The sequence below is a fragment of the Podarcis erhardii genome, assembly GCF_964252035.2.
Source record: "Podarcis erhardii genome assembly, chromosome: 3".
Lineage (NCBI taxonomy): Eukaryota > Metazoa > Chordata > Lepidosauria > Squamata > Lacertidae > Podarcis > Podarcis erhardii.
In genome coordinates, this window is record NC_138507.1 from 52,688,251 (window position 1) to 52,707,067 (window position 18,817).

Consider the following 18,817-nt stretch of genomic DNA (forward strand, 5'->3'; position numbering starts at 1 on the left):
TATATTTTTTGTGTCTGAAACTAAAAAAAATATGTTAAAAATACCTGATTACTGAGGATCACACTCAATGCATCTGATGTAAATGGGTTCCATGAAAGCTTATGCCATAATAAAATTTGTGAGATCTTAAGACGCGGGTGGCGCTGTGGGTTAAACCACAGAGCCTAGGACTTGCTGATCAGAAGGTTGGCAGTTCGAATCCCCGCTACGGGGTGACCTCCCGTTGCTCGGTCCCTGCTCCTGCCCACCTAGAAGTTTGAAAGCACACCAGTGCAAGTAGATAAATAGGTAACGCTCCGGCGGGAAGGTAAACAGCCTTTCCGTGTGCTGTTCTGGTTCGCCAGAAGCAGCTTAGTCATGCTGGCCACATGACCCAGAAGCTGTACGCCGGCTCCCTCGGCCAATAAAGCGAGATGAGCGCCGCAACCCCAGAGTCGGTCACGACTGGACCTAATGGTCAGGGGTCCTTTTACCTTTTAAGATGCCACAGGATTCTGCCTTTTTTGCTGTAAGAGATGAATATGGCTGCCCCTGTGGAATTTGTTAACCCTTGTCCCTCAGGTCTATCTATACATGTAGCATTAATCCACCTTACTACCCAATGAAGTTCACAATAACTTCCATAGAATTAACAAGCTTTATAACAGGCCTTTTCATCAAAGGAAATGAAACCACAAAATGGCAAGCAAACCTTTTCATCAAGTGCGTCGATTTCCTTCAGCAGCTCTGTCATTTCAATCGTAGCATTATCAATCTGGCTCTTCATCAGTAGAGAATGGTTATCCTTTTCTGACAATTCTTCCTAATAAAGCAAAACAAAACACAAGGGTTGGTTGAGTTGTTTTTAATGAAGCATCTTCATTCAGTACAGGTGAAAGCCAATCTCCTCAATTTTTTTAATGAGCATCATCAAAATAGCATACTGATGAAGTATTTAGTGAATGTCATAGGATCACAGTGCTGGAAGGACCTCATGGGACAGCTAGGCTGACCTACTGCAGTGAGGCTGGAGTTACTAGCTCTAAATCGTCACTGACAGATGTTTGTTTAGTGCTTTATTAAAAATGTCCATTGAGGACAATTGCATAGATTCCCAAGGAATTTGTCCTATTGTCTGAGGGAGGATTCACATTCCTGGTCTGGACTTATTTGTTCTTTCCATACCGTACATGCCACTCTGCATACCATCCCAGTGCAAAGTGGCCAGGGGGCCTGACGCTTTTTGTTGTTATGGGGTATGGGAGCATGGGTACAGAGTTACTAAAGTTCAATGCGTTGCTACCTTTTGCATGTGCACTGCTCTTGTCTGCTGCGGGGAGCAGCACACAAACAGAACATAACCCCCCAATTTAAGCATGAATTTGAACTTGCTATTCTTACCATTGGGTTACAGGATTTTTTTTAAAAAAATTGATCAGTAAACTGTATAGCTTCTTATACTTTAGGTTCACTGCCCCTTTTTCTGTTCTTAGATGTGAGGGAAAACAACGGTCTTCCTGCTGTGATAGAAAATGGCTCTGGAAAGCACCAAAAGGCAATAGACCATTCAGGAGATAATAAGAACACCTTTCAGCCTTGGTCAAGGCCCACAGATATGCATGGTCTGGCTGAGTGCTAGAGTGAGAAGGATGTGGCGAGAGCCAACCTTCACACGCACCTACCATCTTGCTTATGAACCTCTTCTATATATCTAAGGGAGGTAATTCCTCTCTCTCATTTACAGTTTTTTCCCCACCAACTTGTTCTACTTTTTTCCTCAAAGGGACTGCAGCAGGTAATGCTTTCAAATACCAGTTGCTGGAAAACACAGGTGAGGAAAGTGCTGTTGTGCTCAGGTGCTGCTTGCATGTTTCCCACAGATAACTGTTTGGCCACTACGACAAAAGCAAGCTGGACGAGATGGGCCGTTGGCCTGATCCTGTCAGCTCCTATGTTCTTAGTTCCAATTCATCTTGTCTTCTTTCTCTTTGCAGAGTACTACAGCAGCCTATGCTGCTCTATAGTAACATTCTATCCCACATTTCCCCCAAGGGGGCACTCTAAGTGGGCATATATTGTATTTCCCTTACTTTTACTCTCACAATAATTCAGCAAATCAGGTTATGCTAAAAGAGAATACCTGACAAAAGTTAGCCCACTGAGTATCATGGTTAAATGGGGATTAACATACCTCAGCTGTCTCCAACCACTACACCACACAGACCAATTCACTCATGCACATGGCTACCATCTGAGTTTATAACACTTAATTATTCAAACACTTCATGACCGAAAGCAGAATGTGAGAACTGACTGCACAGAAAAAGAGTGGTGATACATCTGGGATGGCCTGTTCACATGTGTAAAGTATCATGTTGCTGGCATGGCAGGGCCAGCACGTCTCATTTTGCCGCCTGTGGTGAATGGGAAGCGCTGCCCCACTACCTCTGCCGGCAGTGGACAAGCAGCACTGGCATCAGCACTGATTTCCAGTGCCACTTCTCTGCCACTGGCAGAGGTTGCAAGACAGGCAGGGTGTTCATGGCACTGCTGCCTCAGGAGCTTCTGCCTCATGGGTGGGCTCGGCCTGAGGCACAGAGTGATGGGCATGCATCTGAGAACAAGACTCAGACCTTAGATGCATTTCAATCAGGGTGCACAGCCCTTACCCATATTTATATCTGTATCCCTGCATACCCTCCAACATTTCTCTGGTGAAAATAGGGACATCCTATTCCATAATAATCATTTTACTACTGATATCCTGTCCATCTGACTGGGTTGCTCCAGCCACTCTGAGCAGCTTCCAACATATATATAAACATAATAAAACATTAAAAAAACTTCCCTGTACAGAGCTGCCTTCAGATGGCTCAAGGGTGGCATAACTCCATACCCTCCAACATTTTTCTGATGGAAATAGGGACATCCTAAGGAAAAGCAGGACATTCTGTGATCAAATCAGAAACTGGGTCACCTGTAAAACCAGACTGTCCCTGGAAAATAGGGACACTTGGAGGGTCTTTCCCTGCACCCCTGTCCCTAGACAGGGCAGCCATAGCTTCAGGGAATGGCAATTTAAAACAGGAACATGCCAGCAATTGAAAGGATTAACTTCCTTCCTCAGTCTTGATTTGAGGTGTCCCTCTATGGTTGTTTTTAACTGCACCACATCTACTTTGACTCTGACCTTTCTGCAGCATGTTAATGCTGAAGGAAAAGCAGAGACACAACCAAATAAGGTATAACTGGTACCTTCAGCACATAAGTAGTGGAGTTGAGGTCATTCAAGTGTCTGTGAACAGCAACCCCAGTGGAAATGCTCTGCAGGGTAGCTTTGCTTTCGTCAATGGACCGAACTGCCAAGCCAATATCATCAGTCAAATCCCAAATGCATTTGTCACAACCTGGCAATGAAATGAAATGAAATATGGGAAGTTGAATGGGGAATACATTTCTGCTGGAATCTTGAAATCCACTGATTTCTCTTGGAAAAAGGAAGTTTCTATTAGCTTTCCCAGTTGTGAAGATAAAATTGAAATTAGAAAGACAGTGTGAAGAGGATGAGAGAAAAGCTACAAATAAGGATAACCAATTCATTATTGAAAATCTCCTAACTTGTAATCCCATATAGCAATATTGTTTTGCATTTACAAAGGCAGTACCCATTGTAATCTGCCATGTTCTCACAACTATATCCAAATAAATATCAAGATTTAGCATAATATAGAAACTGTCCACTATACCAGGCAAGAAGAGAAAAATGGCTTAACCCCTAAGCAGGTATTCTACAAAAGAAACAATTTTAGCTATTAAGGAGTGATTTCATAGACAGACTTTTTATATCATGTCATGTTATACAGAATATGTCTGTATGTAATTTTGTGAAAAATGTATTTTTTTAAAAAAAAAGCCATAAAAATATGTAGAAAAAGCTGCATCCCCTGCGCCCCCTAGCTAAAGACATATTCAGGACTTAATTTCTAAAAGAAGTGCCAGGTTCAGAGTTGCTCAGAAGCCATACAGACTCTGATGAAGGGCACCATACTATGTCCCCTGTATGGGCTTGCCTGAAGAAAAAAGATGTTTTCGGTTTCCTTCTCTGAGGGGTTCAACCTTAGGAGCCTTCTAAATGCAGTCTGAAACTCCAGCAGTCTTTGTTTCACTGATGTTGGCATTCTGACAAAAATAGGGTTGCTCTGCCTGAATTACTGTTCTTTACTCCAAAATATATTAGCGGTGGGCATTATTAAAAAGGGAATTTCACACACACAAATGCAAACTCTGCTTCATTACTGCACACATGTGTTCCAAGGCTGAACCCTGGCACTGAAAAAAAGAAAGGTTCTGGGTTAGAGCTCAAATTAAACCCTGTGCCTATTTTTTTATTTGGCCTCAGTGATGCTTAGACAGTCTATTCCCTGCTGTAGCCTAAGCAATAGTATTTTGCTCTGACGTCACTGGCCTCAAAGATATTAAGATGTAGTGTAGCCTTGTTGATATGACCAAACAGAAGATACCAAACACGGCAAAGGGGTACAGTGGGGTTGTGGCAGCAGCTGCTGCCACTGATCCAGGAATTCAGTGCAGGGCCTGCTGCATCCAAATCTGTGCCTCCCTCCAAGAGCTTGGTATCCCCTGTCCAACAGGACATGTGGAGAACACAATGCTCCACTTCCGCACAAAGGCGCCAGATAATGTATGAAACGGGTTTCCAAATTACAAATTACTCTGGAATCCCTCACCCCACCAATTATTACATGTTTCGTTCTAAACAGCACGGCCATTAGAAGCAACTGTGTCATCATATCACTGAATCAAGTCTTTGTTTTTAGAGTTAAGGGCAGACAGTATAACCACAATGAACTGTGTTTTGTATGCTGGGGAGCACTGCGGTTCAAAGTCAGTGCAGTGGCTAACAAGTGAAGGTTATTGCAGATATGCTGCTGCTATTATTATTATTATTATTATTATTATTATTATTATTATTATTAGTTTTATATGAAGCATATGAAGCAAAATAAAAATCATTGTGTTTAGAAGGCCTGCTTTTTTCTTGACTCCTTTCCTGATATCCTTGATACAAGAGGCTGTATTTGGCCTGTCAGGACTTTTTCTGGACAGAGAAGCTTCCTGCCTTTTTCAGAATGACCAGCCTCAAAATGAGTAGCCACATGATTGGAGGGTAGGACTAATGTGTGCCACATGGTAAATAATGGGCTGGGATAAGTATTAAATTCATCTACCACAGGCCCAAGTAATTTGCTGTCTTGGCTCTTTCTCCCACACTGCTACTGAACATTATTTCAGATATGTTTTCATGGCTGCCTCAGTACTGGTCACTAGCATCACTAGCATAATCTTTTTCTTTAGGGTGGGGGACAGGGACAGAGGAAAATAAGCATAATCACATAATCACACCATAACCCTCAACGTATGTCCTTCAAGATAAAGATGCTCTGGAAAGGGGGAAGCTGGAGGACTTTGACAGTGCAGCCAATGTTTCATATAATTGCTATTCTTACTGATTACTGGGCAATCTGTGACTGGAGGAGACATTGGAGGTTCTGCTAGGCATTGCCCTGTTCGACGGTCACAAGGTCCTCCTCTGCAATTGCATGCTAGGAAAGGAGAGAGAGAGAGAAAGAATTTTATAGTAATTGTTTAAAACTGGAAACCTACAACCAAATACTTAACTTCTCTTCTTAGCCCCTTCTTGGTTCCCCACCCCTTCTGACCCTTTCCTTGAATTTACATTGTCTTCATCTACCATTCACATGGAATCCCCTTTATCAGTATTTCCATAGCTTGACACAGTTCCTTCAGCCATCTTTTCTCTGAGACTCCTGCCTCTTAGCCTCTTTGTCTCATTTCCTGGGAGCTCTTTCCGGTTCTCAGCCTCTCATGCATAGCTACTGCCCCCATGTGATATTTTGATCACTGCCAAACTGACATGCTTTTGTTTGCTCATAAAAAAACTGAACGGTTAAAAAATTCAAACTGCTACAGGCAGCAGCTGAACAATTTCTATTCAAAGTAACTAAGTAACATTAAATACATTACTTATGAGGAATAAATTTAAAACCAGAATTCCAAAGGTGTTTTGCCGTGTAATAACAATGCCATTTAGCATTTCTTTATCACATTTGAGTGATAAAATGATAAAGCACAGTCCTAATGACCTACAACAGAGAAGGTGGAGGCAGATTTTAAATGGAATGTCTCTGTATGTAACTGTATGTCTTATCTGTAACTGTATGTTTTCTGTTACAATTGCACATATTACTGCTATACATGACTGAAGTAAAATAACAGTCCTTTAAATCTCTCACTGCTTGAATTGTTATTTATTACTGCAGAGATTAAGAACCACAGTATGTCACCTACCACTTAGAAATTCTGTGCTCTTCTAAAGTTTGCATTTTCAGAGTACGTTAAAACCTTCTGGCCATTTTATCTTATTATGGCTTCTAAAATTAGCTTTGTTCCCAGGGGTAGTTTGTTTTAAAGACATGTAATGTATACATTGCATGGCTAATGAAACACTGAAAAGCAGACAGAAGCCTTTTATGGTTAGCAATGTGAGCATATTAGTCTGCCTTAGTTGCAATGGCACAAAAAGTGGGGCAGCTAATGTGGCAAAAATGGAAAAGAAGCCTCTACTGAAAGTAGCTCCAAAGCAGTGATTGGAATTTCACTGGTTATTAGCTACAACACCAAAATGAAACCTCCAAGGCTACAGGTCTCTAAGTATTAGATGTGGGAGTAAATAACATAGGAAGATTTTTCCTCTGTGCCATTCTTTTAAGTTTTCCAAAGGCATTGTTAGGGCCAGCCTAGATGTGTCATTAGACCTTGTAAGTCACTAGACCTAAAGGTAAAGGTAAAGGACCTCTGACAGTTAAGTCCAGTCTTAGACGACTCTGGTGTTGCATGCTAATCTTGCTCTATTGGCCGAGGGAGCTGGCGTTTGGTCACAGACAGTTTTTCCGGGTCATGTGGCCAGCATGACTAAGCCACTTTTGGTGCAACGGAACACTGAAACCAGTGCAGCGCATAGAAACACTGTTTACCTTCCTGCCAGAGTGGTACCTTGCACTTTTTGGCGTGCTTTTGAACTGCTAGTTTGGCAGGAGCTGGGACCGAGCAAAGGGAGCTCAACCCATTGCGGGGATTCGAACCGCCGACCTTCCGATCGGCAAGTCCAAGAGTTCAGTGGTTTAGACCACAGCGCCACCCATGTCACCCATTAGACCTAGTGCTTTTTTTTATTAAAAAAACAAAAACCTACAAACAACTTGTGGGGTTTGGGAGGGCTACCCCAATCTAGTTTGCCCCCTCTTTACCCATAGGCAGGTTTTGCTTGGATCTTAAAAAGGCATAAATAATGACATAGTTATTATTATTAGTAGTACAGTTGTACATTGGTTGTCAAACGCCTTGGTACTCATATGTTTTGGCTCCCGAATTATCGAAACCCAGAAGTGAGTGTTCCGTTTTTTGAACTTTTTTTGGAAGCGGAATGTCCGACGGGGCTTCCAGGGCTTCCAATTGGCTGCAGGAGCCAATCAGAAGCCACACTTTGGTTTCCAAATGTTTTGGAAGTTGAACGGACTTCCGGAACGGATTCCATTCAACTTCCAAGGTATGACTGTAATAACAGCAGTAGTGTTAATTAAATACATCCATTAAAAAATCCTCAAAGTGATTTACAAGATAAATATACAATAAAATGGACAAAAGCAATAAAACCATACTAAAATGTACATGGACCAAAAATCAATACCAATATCCTTTCCCATCCAGCTAAAAGGTGAACACTAAGAACAGGCCTAAAATTAAACCAGTGTTGGAGCCAGGCAAGCCTCCTTGGGGAGAGCATTCCCAGGCAATGGGCAGCCACTGCATGGGGCCACTCTTGCATTATCACCCTCTGCAGACCCTCTGATGATGGTCTTAGAGTCCAAGTAGGTTCATATGGGGGAAAGTGTTGGGGTCAAAAACAATACAAGGCTTTATAGGACATGTAAATCAACTGGTAACCAATACAGTTAAGCCAGAATCCATGGTCTGTCTCGCTTGGGCTGCTCAAATCAGTGACTGGACTCCTGAGTTCTGCAATAGCTGCAATTTCCGAGCCATCTTCAGAGGCAGCCCCACAGTGTGTAACTACAGCAAGGCTATCCACATCCAGATAAAAGTCACAGCTCGGCTACCATCCACAAGTGACAGAAGGCACTCTGCAACCCAGAGGTACCTCCAAGGACAGTAAGGGATCCAGAAGCACTCGCCAACTCTGCACCTGTTTCTTCAGGGTGTGACATGGCACAAATCCATCTAGAATAGGTTGCACTCCATCCATTCAATCTGAGGAAACCCCTGTTAACAGAACCTCAGACAACCATTCTGGAAGGATACCATAGCTGATAGTACTGAAAGCTGCCAAGAGATTGAGGAGAATAATTTTCCGTTCAGTCACAGCAGCATTAGCCAACTTCCTTTCTATAAACACGCAAAAAGCAGACTGGCAATAACAGAAATATCTCTGGCCCCAAACCAATGAATGGGCTTAATATGAATATAGCAAATACCTGTGCATATTTTAGCATTTCTGGCATCCCCATAATAACCAGGAGCACATAGTTCACAGTTGAACCCTGTAGTGTTGTGCATGCAGTTGCGACACTGGCCTGTCACTTCATCACAATCCTCAAAGATCAGGTTAGGATCAGAATTGCCACTGCAGTCACATTTTTTACAGGAACTGCCAATCACCAAGGGATTTCCATAGTAACCTGGAGCACACCTGGAAGGAAACACAAATTCAGCAATGATTAATGGCAATGTCTTGTTAACTCTTTTGCTTGGGGGCATTCTCTGTGGTCAAGTCAACAAAATCAATGTAAGGTGAAGGGCGGTCTGAAGATAGGGAAGTGCTGTGCACCCAATTGTCATGGTCTGATCATGATCTGGTAAATTTTGGATTGGTGGCCATTCTCCCCTGCAGGGATTCTGGACCTGTCCAGATGGTCCACCCCTAGAGACTGATGGAACTGGATAGGTTCCTGAATGCTCGGGTTTTTTTCCAGTGGAAAAAGCGGACAATCCTCGCATCTTACTGTGGAATGGCAAGATGAGATGGGCAGTAGACACAATTGCCTCGTGCGTCCTCTGTTGAGCCCACTGGGCTTGTTGGTTTTCTGGGGAGTTATGGGCTATGAAGCAAGATGGATTAACAAAGATTAGAGCACAAGTGGCACAAATCTCACTCTGAAGTTGAACAAACACTGGTTAGTGCATGTGATTGTGCCCACCATGTAGATGTACAGGCAGTGAAGGGGGGATAGATACTAACCCAATATAATGCCTTGCCCTGAGCTGGTGTGTCTTGAACCTGTCAACATGGGGACCTTTGAGCCAAAGGACTACAAACTGGGACCTCCAGAGTGGGTGAGTCTGTATGCCTTAAGGTATTAGGCCCTTCCACAACAGGAATTCTGCATCACCCAATGCTGGATCAAGATATTTTGATGTGTTCTTTGATTCAAAATTTAAACCAAAGAAGAATTTTAAGCCCTGGAGGAAAGATAATTCCTGAGTTCCCAGTTTGCACTCCCATATTCATTCATATTTCTGGATAATTTGGGTAGCTGCATGAGTTGTGGGGAGTTTCTTGCTAAATGAAGCACTGTTTTTCCAGATCTGACAAGTTCTCAGATGACAGCCAGCTTTCATCATTCCCAATCCAAGCAGGTCTGTCACTGTCACTGACAGAAGAAAGACTTTCTTTGCCCATTTAAAGCAGGGAGGGAATATAAAATCTGTATCTGTAAAACCAAATGTATATTGTCAAGATAAATGACACAAAGGTTCATAATCCTTAACATTTGCACCTGAAAACATACTTACCTTTCACAGTTTGGCCCTGCATAATTTTCTTTGCACATACAGCGTACCACTCCATTTTTTCTGTAACAGGAAACTGCAAAGCTAAGCATACATAAATAAAAAAATCAGAGATTATGGGTTATGCCACCATCCACTAAAATATTTTGGAGTGGGTTTTGTGTGTGTTTTTTTAAAAGAACTGTTGTGATCAGTCAATCATCAGAAGGCAAGGAAAGAATGTGGTCTGTGTATTGTTTCCCTTACAAATGAAAAAAAGCATCAAGGATTCTGGCTTACATTCAGTTTTTTCATCTGCTTTTCTATGAAATTATTCTCCAGAGTTAAAATGAGTGCATTTATTTGCCTTGTTTGGAGACATTTATAGCATCAGTGAGATTTGAGGTTTTCAGTTTGCAATTTTTGTGAAAAACAATACTCATACACTTCCTTCTGTAACATTTCAGTGACACCATCCCAACAGAGCTTTAGATATTTTCCCCATGAATGGGTTAATTTCTTAAGAAACTGCTCTTTGGGACACAGTAACAGGCCAAAAGTATTCCTGAGCCTTTAAAAGGAGGTTTCATTACAAAAAAAGCAATAATAATAATAATAATAATAATAATAATAATAATAATAATAAAGTGGTCTTGCAATTCCAAGCGAATAAAAAACCTAAGCACATTTGCAAGGGTTTGGAGCAGCTGGTATCCAGTTGTTCCAAACAAATGATAGCTCTTTTTAATGAGAACTCTTCCACAAGTTCCCAGGATATCAGATATGGATGGAAATCGTTTGGCCAGACAAAAATATTGAAATAAAATCCACAGAGATGAATCCCAAGAACAACTGCGTATATAATGAATCTGCCATCTTAGAGCTTTTGATACAGTATTTGTCAGACTTCGTAAACCCATTGGCATGTTATTCATGGGGCTCGTTCCTTTGTTGCAAACAGAAGAGCAAGCCCTATCTCCTCTCACACTTTCAAAGTATGAAATCTGATTCTGCTTCCATTTCCCTTGCCATTTCCCTCGAAGGGATGAAGAAAGGGAAATAAATCATTATAATCATTTAACCCTTTACAAACCCAGTTAATTGACCGGAGAACTAGGCTCTCTCTTTTTTAATTACAAGTTCAAGATAATTCTTTTTAATAAGTCTGAAATCCTAGCCTTTGTAATGGCAGACAGCAATGGGTGTTTTGCTAAACTTCTTACTATCAGAGAAAGTTCTTGTTCTGAAGAGAAGTCATTAAGCTCTGATGAAACAGAACACGTGGAGCAGTTGTAGCTCAGCATACAGGTCCCTTCTAAAAAATGGAAAATCCACCGTTTTCTGGGATGGGATTACAGGGGGACATAAAACAAGCCTACTGGATCAGGCCAGTGGTCTATCTTGTTTAGCATCCTGTTTTTACCGGGAAGCCTGAAAAAAGACCTGAGCACAACAACACTCTAAGCACTCCCAGCAGCTGCCTCCTGTTGGGATATTCCGTTCCACCTTAAGAACAGATGTGTGGAATTATTGTATGTCACATGTCTGTTTACACTCCAGCACAGCTTGCTGGGAACTTCTATTTGTGTATAGCTTTTGCCGTATTGCTTGGACACGAAGGAGATTGGACATGTTTTCCTTTTGTCCTGCTGTATGCTGAATAAACTGCTTGTAAATATGCTCACACAACTTCTCCTGCCACTTCTGTTGCATAGCGTTTACTCTGCTGAGTAGCGTGCCCTAGCTTCTGAAGCTCGGGTCGCTGATGCTGCACCAAGGACTGGAGATTGCCTGGCACACTGGCCGGTGGGCTGGGGCCAGCTGGGGGCCTGCCAATTGCCCCAGTTTCCTAGGTGAAGGTAGAAGACAGCCACCACGAGCCATACCCACTGATAGACGTAACCTCCGTGAAGGACTGCATCCAGAACTCTGCCACAGTCAGCTGATGTACAAGCGTGTAGCCCCAACAGCTACACTGCAGAAGAGAATTGTGTGTGCGGCATCCATTTGCATGCAATTCCTCATCCGTCTGTGCCGAGCTGACAAATCCTCTGTTTTTTCAGCTCCAGGCAGGAGGCAGGAACAAGGATTTATCAAGAGCTTGCTGTAGGCAGCCTTATGTGCATTGGCATGCCACATAAAGACCAAGGGCTTCTGATGTGCTAGACTTGATATATTGCTGAAAAGCAGCTTCACCACTGTAATAAATGTTGTTACTGTTTGCGGAACCTTGTATTTTGCAAGACTCCCAATGGGTGGTACACACAATGTAGTGAATGTGTGAAGGTCAGGGACAGGCCTTACCATTGCACAGAAAGGCTAATTTTATGGAGTATCTGCATAACCAGCCATACTGCACAATAATATAAAACAGTGATAAGTGGATATGAATGTATTAAAGCAATAGAATTGCCCAGAATTACCAGCAAATGTGCATATTAACCATTCAGAGACTACATAGATTCTGCCATTCATGCACACAGCTTTATGTATCTTCCACTGCTTTTGGTGAATTCATGCATTATGCTATGCCCATGCTCTAATTACGGAGATTTGCTGTAAGTAACATATACCTATGATAAGCAGGGGTGCTTTATTTTAGGTCACTAGAACACTGGTCCATCTGATACAGAATTGCCTACTCTGATAGGTAGCAGCAATCCAATGACTTATGCAGGGATCTTTCTTATCCCTTCTGCACAAGCTCTTTCATTGGAGAAGGTGAGGACTGAATCTACTAAATTCTACTAAAGAGGTAATGTCATATCTCAACGGGGCTCAAAATGGTGCCCACCAGCTGGAGGGATTAGACATGTCAAAGCTGTGCATCTGATCACCTATCTATCAGCAATGTCAATGTACAAGCCATCACATAGTTCAAAGTTTAAAAAGAAAAGGGGATTCGGAGATAATCAAATGCATTGTACTTCTTTGTGTGCTTGTTGGAACTGCCGGCGTGACTGGAGAAGTAATAATAATAATAATAAAAGGAAAAGCTATTGCATTTTCCGAAGCTGACAGTAAAAGCAAATAGGTCAAAATTACTTGTTCTTTTGTCATTTCTCCCTTCCCTTAGAAAGTCTCATGGAATCTGGCCATAAGATGACTTAGCAGAAGGCAGAACAGCTGCTGGAACCAATAACATAAATCAATTGAGCATACTTGGCAACCAGTGGCAAGGGACAAGGGCAAGGTTGGCAGAAGCTGGGTGCTCCTCTGATGACATCTCCCAGGTAGCCATCTGGACATTGTTCACAGTGGTCTCCAGTTGTGTTTCTTTGACAATCCTGCAATTAAATAGAAAGAAGGAGGAGGACACTTGTGAACAGCAAAGGAAGGAACTTTGAATTCATGCCTAGCAGAAAGCATTAAAATAAACGTCCTTGGCAAGCAGAATGAGAAGACCTTCTGCCCTTTACCAAAACCTTCCAGGAATCAACCGAGTAAACTGAAAGGGCTTGGAATTGGCAGTGCAGTGCCAATGGAGATCTTTTGAACAGTAATGCTAGACTTCCAGAGAATTTTTTGACAAAACAGCCTACAAGAGCAAGGCTATCTCTGGGGGCATATATCTGGAGGCAGTTCTGACTCACTCTGTACAACTTTTGTATCTCCTACAGTAAAAGAAGTTGTTAGCATTCAGAATTGTCCATGGCTGGATATACTCAAAATAAATGATCCCTTTTATTGATACCTCCTCATTCAAGACTGGTCACTGATGTGTATTCCGGTGAACCTACAATAATTATTACATTTCAAAGAGGATGCATACTGGTATGAGAAGTCTGGTCCTTCTTTGTAAAATAATGACTGAAAGGGAGTCTCAGTGAAAACTGCAGGTTAGCAGTGATTGAAAGGTTGGTGTTATTCACTTTATTAAGGATTTGCATATTCATTATTCTTAACAGAGTGGTGCATAACATTGTTGCAGCCTTCAGAAAATGAAAGAGAAGAAAATGATCTTTTTAAAACACTCTAATTTCAGCAAAGTAACATGGTTTAGTGATAAGGGAATGTGGGTAGTGCTGTGGTCTAAACAACTGAGCCTCTTGGGCTTGCCAAGTGGAAGGTTTGCAGTTCGAATCTGTGCCACGGGGTGAGCTCCCGTTGCTCTTTCCCAGCTTCTGCCAACCTAGCAGTTTGAAAGCATCCCAGTGCAAGTAGATAATTAGGTACTGCTGCAGTGGGAAGGTAAATGGCGTTTCCATGAGCTCTGGCACTTCTCACGATCCTCTGTGCAGCAGTAGTGGTTTAGTCTTGCTGGCCACATGATGCAGAAAGCTGTCTGTGGACAAACGCTGGCTCCCTTGGCCTGAAAAGCAAGATGAGCGCCACACCCCATAGTCACCTTTGACTGAACTTAGCCATCCAGGGGTCCTTTACCTTTAGTGAAAGCTTTTAGTATTTTTGTTTTTTAAGAACTTATTTGCAGTTTGTAGAGACTTTATACATCACTTTGCATTTTAGTCATTTGAAAGCGCAGGGCAGAATTTTATATGTTTGCTACTGTAATACATATCCATGCCACAAATGTTCCCTGAGTGTCATGTTCAAGCCTTCCAACTAATAGCTGTTTGACACCTGTACCTATTGCTGCTAAAGGCAGTACAGTGACAAAACTCCTGTGACAAAGCTCAATTATCTGTGAGAATCATTAAGTAGAGCAAAGCAACTGCCTCAGGCACCAGAAACCGGAGAGTGGGAAGCAGTGACAATGTATTGGAGAATGCCTGCCTGCCATTCCCTAAGCTAGCCTGTTTTCTTCAGGTGTGATCAGTAGCAGCCACTGAGGTAGCTTCTATTGCTCTCTTGGCATTCCAATGTAGTGGGTTGCTGCATTGGAGAGGGGGAGGGACGAGGCTAGAGTCCCACCTGTCTCACTTCACCAGCTCTATTTGTTCAGCCTCAGGCAGAGAGCAAGAACAAGGTTTTATCAAGAACTGAGGAAGGCCTGTTAATGATCTGCCTTTTCAGTCCAGATACCATTCATTATTACTTTTGACGAAATATGCATCCACTTACCTGGGACTAAGCGTCACTGCATTCAGTAGGTCTTAATTCTAAGTAGACATGGCTAGGATTGTGCTGCAAGTAACCAGAAAAGGCTACTTACCAGACAAACGCCAGATCCATCAAGGCACTTGTATGCATTGTTGTTGCACTCACATGGGCTGCAGTCTCCTGAGTAAGTTCGGAAAAACCCTTCCTGGCATCTCTGCAACACAAATACAAGAAAAACATTCAGTACGCATACATGATTGAGGTTTTACACAGGTTATTAAGGGTTTTGGAGTGTGTGTTGCTTTTGTTGCTAAAACAACCTTGCATTTTTGTAACCCTTTGGCTATAGGAACTACAAGGCAGGCCAACAACATAAACACATAGGAAGCAGCTTTATATTGAGTGAGAGCATTGGTCCATCTAGCTTATTATTGTCTACACTGGCTGACAGTGGCACTCCAAGGTTTCAGGGAGCAGATATTCCCCAGCCTACTTGGAGATGCTCTGGATTGAACTTGGGACCTTCTACACACAAAGCAGATGCTCTTATCACTAAGCTGCAGAGATGGGTGAAGGAGGAACAGATGGTTGAGCTGGTGTTGAGGGGAGGGCAGAGAAGAAGAGACTTGTGAGGAGGTTTACAAGTGAAAGAAATGAGGTAGGGTGTGCCCTGGATTTTACCAGCCAGGCCTCTAGTAGACCTTTATTACTGGACATTTCAGATAACAGAGCTTCAGATAATAGACATTTTTGTACTTCCGTGACCACTTAGTGAGAAGATTAACAGGCCTTCAGATTCAGTATCATGTAAATAAGGATACAATGGGAGAAGATATGGAAAGTGACAAGCCAGGGGTGCAGAGCTAATCTGAATGTAGGCTATTTGTATCCATTAATAATAGCTTTCAGATGACGTTTATAGTTTAGCAGATTGTGAAGGAAAATATCAGGGGAAGGGGAAGAACTGACTTCAGGGGTTGGGCGGTGACATTATGTGATAACCAATAAAACCCATGAATACAGGCATAGAGCAGTTTAGGATAATACACACAAATTATCAGCTCTCTTTCTCTCTCTTTGTATATCAGGAATGGGGAGCATGTGGTCTTCCAGATGTTATTGTAGGTTTAGGCTGTGTACACACTCCTGTTTACTCTGCATCTATTGTGCTCCGGTTGCTGGTTTGGGAAGCAGTATACACAGAACGTGAACCACAATCCATATCTATCCTGCCATTTCTTATAGAATACTATACTTTGATCATCACCCCCACTCCAAACAAGCTTTAATTGAAATTGAGAAAAAGAACCACCCTGTTGCCATTTAAGCTGGTAATGTGTACAGAGTCTAATTCCCATTAGTCCTAGTCAGGATGTGTGATGGCCATGGATGATGGGAGCAGTAGTCCAACAATATATGGAGGGCCACAGATTCCCCAGACCTGCTCTTGATGTTGTGTTGACTACTGACCACAAGGAGCATGGCTTTTTCCTTGCAATGGATGAAAGCAGAAGAGTTCTGTTGAAGCTCATTGAGTTCTGAACATCAGGTCCAGAATGCTATCGTTCTCTGAGGCTGCTATTGTCATTATCTTTGTCTTTATTTCTTGAGACAAACCAGTGATGTTCCATTACGCCTCTAGTACTAAAAAAGCTCATCATCAGAGCATCTGGCTGGCCGAATTATTTGCCTTACTTAATGTTCCTTGGTGCATAAAAGAACTGACTGGTGTGTGTATGCAGGTCTGGAAAGGAATCAATCTGGCAAACTGCCCTTGGCTTTCTTCATTGCATGGACAACAATTAACCCACCTCTCTATTCCCTGGCCTGTATCTGAACTTTGAAAACAGTTGGTGGGCTGAAATATCAAGCCTGTATTTCAATTGTTTCTTTAGGATTAAAACACTTATTGGCTCTGGAGGTCGGTTCAAGCCCGGGGGGTTGGGATTCTTTTTCCAGTCTACAAATGAGAAAGCATGTTTATTCAACAGTTGTTTTACTAATCCCAGAAACATATTTTAAGTTGTTTTGACACCTGCAAAGACAGAATACATCTGCAGTCCCATAATGCCAAAGCAATGATTGTTGTCTTCCTTTGGGCATTTTGCTATGCCTAAATCAGACAATAAGTGATATTACTTCCTCTTCCCTTTTAGCTTCTTTATCCTGCATTAGCCAGTATTAATGGCATAGCGTAAAGCTGTCAGCGTAGAGATAACAAAACATGATATAAAAAGGAAAGGAAGTGTCATGGTCAAAGCAGAAACAAACCAAACCAGCCCAAAACAGGATGTGTGTGAGCTGGAAAGTTGTTCTTTTTTTTAAAGAAAAGTAAAGTGTGACAAAGGATTAACAGTGCCGTATGGCCTAACAAAGGGGTAGCCAATGTGATGCCCATCATCCCTGATCATTGGCTACATGGGCTGGGACTGATGGGAGTTGAAGTTCAATAGCATCTAGACATCACCACACTGACTATCCCTGCCCTATCAGATTCCCCATTACAAGTGGCAGTAGCATAGCTTCTTTCTTTCTTTCCTATGGCTTCTTGCCTTTATTTATTTATTATTTTTTTGCAGCAGCAAGTGATTTGGCCTCATTCTGGGGCACTGTGGGAAGAAAATGGCAGCCATCACAATTTTTTAAAAATGGTGGAAAATACTTGGAGGGGGGGAAATGCAAAGCAACCTTTTTTGGGGAGCGGGGAGTAGAAAAAAAGAGAAAAAATTCAAACATTTTCTCAGGAGAATGTAGTCTGAGAAACTTCAGTTCAGATCTACTTAAGCATCGTGAGAAAAGTCCCAAAGAATTACTAGATATGCAAATTATATATACTACCAGAAAGGTAAGTTTGCCTTTAAATGTGAAGTGAATTGAACTTCTACCCCAACCATACTACCTGACAACATCAACTGATTGCAGTAGTGCTGTTTTTGTTTACCCTTTGCTTGTTGCACCCAAAATGAAAGGTGGGTCTAACTTACAGAAGTTCCAACACACATCCAGAGGAAGGGTTGAGTGCTCTGGCAGTACTGTGTTTTATCCTGGGCTTGAATGGCTCCATTCAGTTCAGTGGGATTACCGGTACCTCTGAGCTGATATGCATAATAAAATCACATAGTGCTCAGAACTAATAATAATAATAATAATTTTTTTTATTTATATCCCGCCCTCCCCAGCCGAAGCCGGGCTCAGGGCGGCTAACAACAATAAAACAGTACAAAAGTACAGCACAAACAACACTCTAAAATCACTCATTATAAAATTAATTAATTAATTAATTCAAGCCACTGGCAATCATTGGGCCAGAGCTCCGCGAAGATTGCCGAGGGAGGGAGTCAGGCTGTGCCCTGGCCAAAGGCCTGGTGGAACAGCTCTGTCTTGCAGGCCCTGCGGAAAGATGTCAAGTCCCGCAGGGCCCTAGTCTCTTGTGACAGAGTGTTCCACCAGATCGGAGCCACAGCCAAAAAAGCCCTGGCTCTAGTTGAGGCCAGCCTAACTTCTCTGTGGCCTGGGACCTTCAAGATGTTTTTATTTGAGGACCGTAAGTTTCTCTGTGGGGCATACCAGGAGAGGCGGTCCCGTAGGTACGAGGGTCCTAGGCCGTATAGGGCTTTAAAGGTTAAAACCAGCAGCTTAAACCTGATCCTGTACTCCACCGGGAGCCAGTGCAGCTGGTATAGCACCGGGTGAATATGATCTCGCAGCGAAGACCCCTGTGATGGCCTGGGATTCCGATTCAGAGGATGAACCAGAGGAATCCCAGCCTGCACAGGAGTCCCCGCCTCCAGGGCCGGCTGAACTGGGGCAAGGCCTAGATGCTGAAGAGCCTGCACCTGTGGCAGAGCACCAGGAGCTGGCCCCAGGTGAAACCCTTCAGGCCCCAGAGGGGCTTGAGGACTCAGTGGCTACAGGTGAGCCTCCTCCAGGGCCCAGTAACCCTTTGGCCTCT

The 18,817-nt window shown here is 42.7% G+C and overlaps 1 protein-coding gene and 1 long non-coding RNA gene across 4 annotated transcripts in view; one reads left to right on the top strand and one right to left on the bottom strand.

Annotated features, from left to right (window-relative positions):
• LOC309339369 overlaps positions 1-18,817 on the top strand; it is a 555,996-nt gene that overhangs the window by 42,334 nt on the left and 494,845 nt on the right. The window lies entirely within an intron of this gene.
• Positions 1-18,817, bottom strand: part of LAMA4 (laminin subunit alpha 4) — a 78,779-nt gene that overhangs the window by 39,662 nt on the left and 20,300 nt on the right. Inside the window, 7 exon segments of the mRNA XM_081857569.1 lie at positions 692-802; positions 3,235-3,386; positions 5,505-5,600; positions 8,571-8,785; positions 9,889-9,969; positions 13,027-13,151; positions 14,978-15,079. Coding sequence (XP_081713695.1) covers positions 692-802; positions 3,235-3,386; positions 5,505-5,600; positions 8,571-8,785; positions 9,889-9,969; positions 13,027-13,151; positions 14,978-15,079 — 882 coding nt within the window.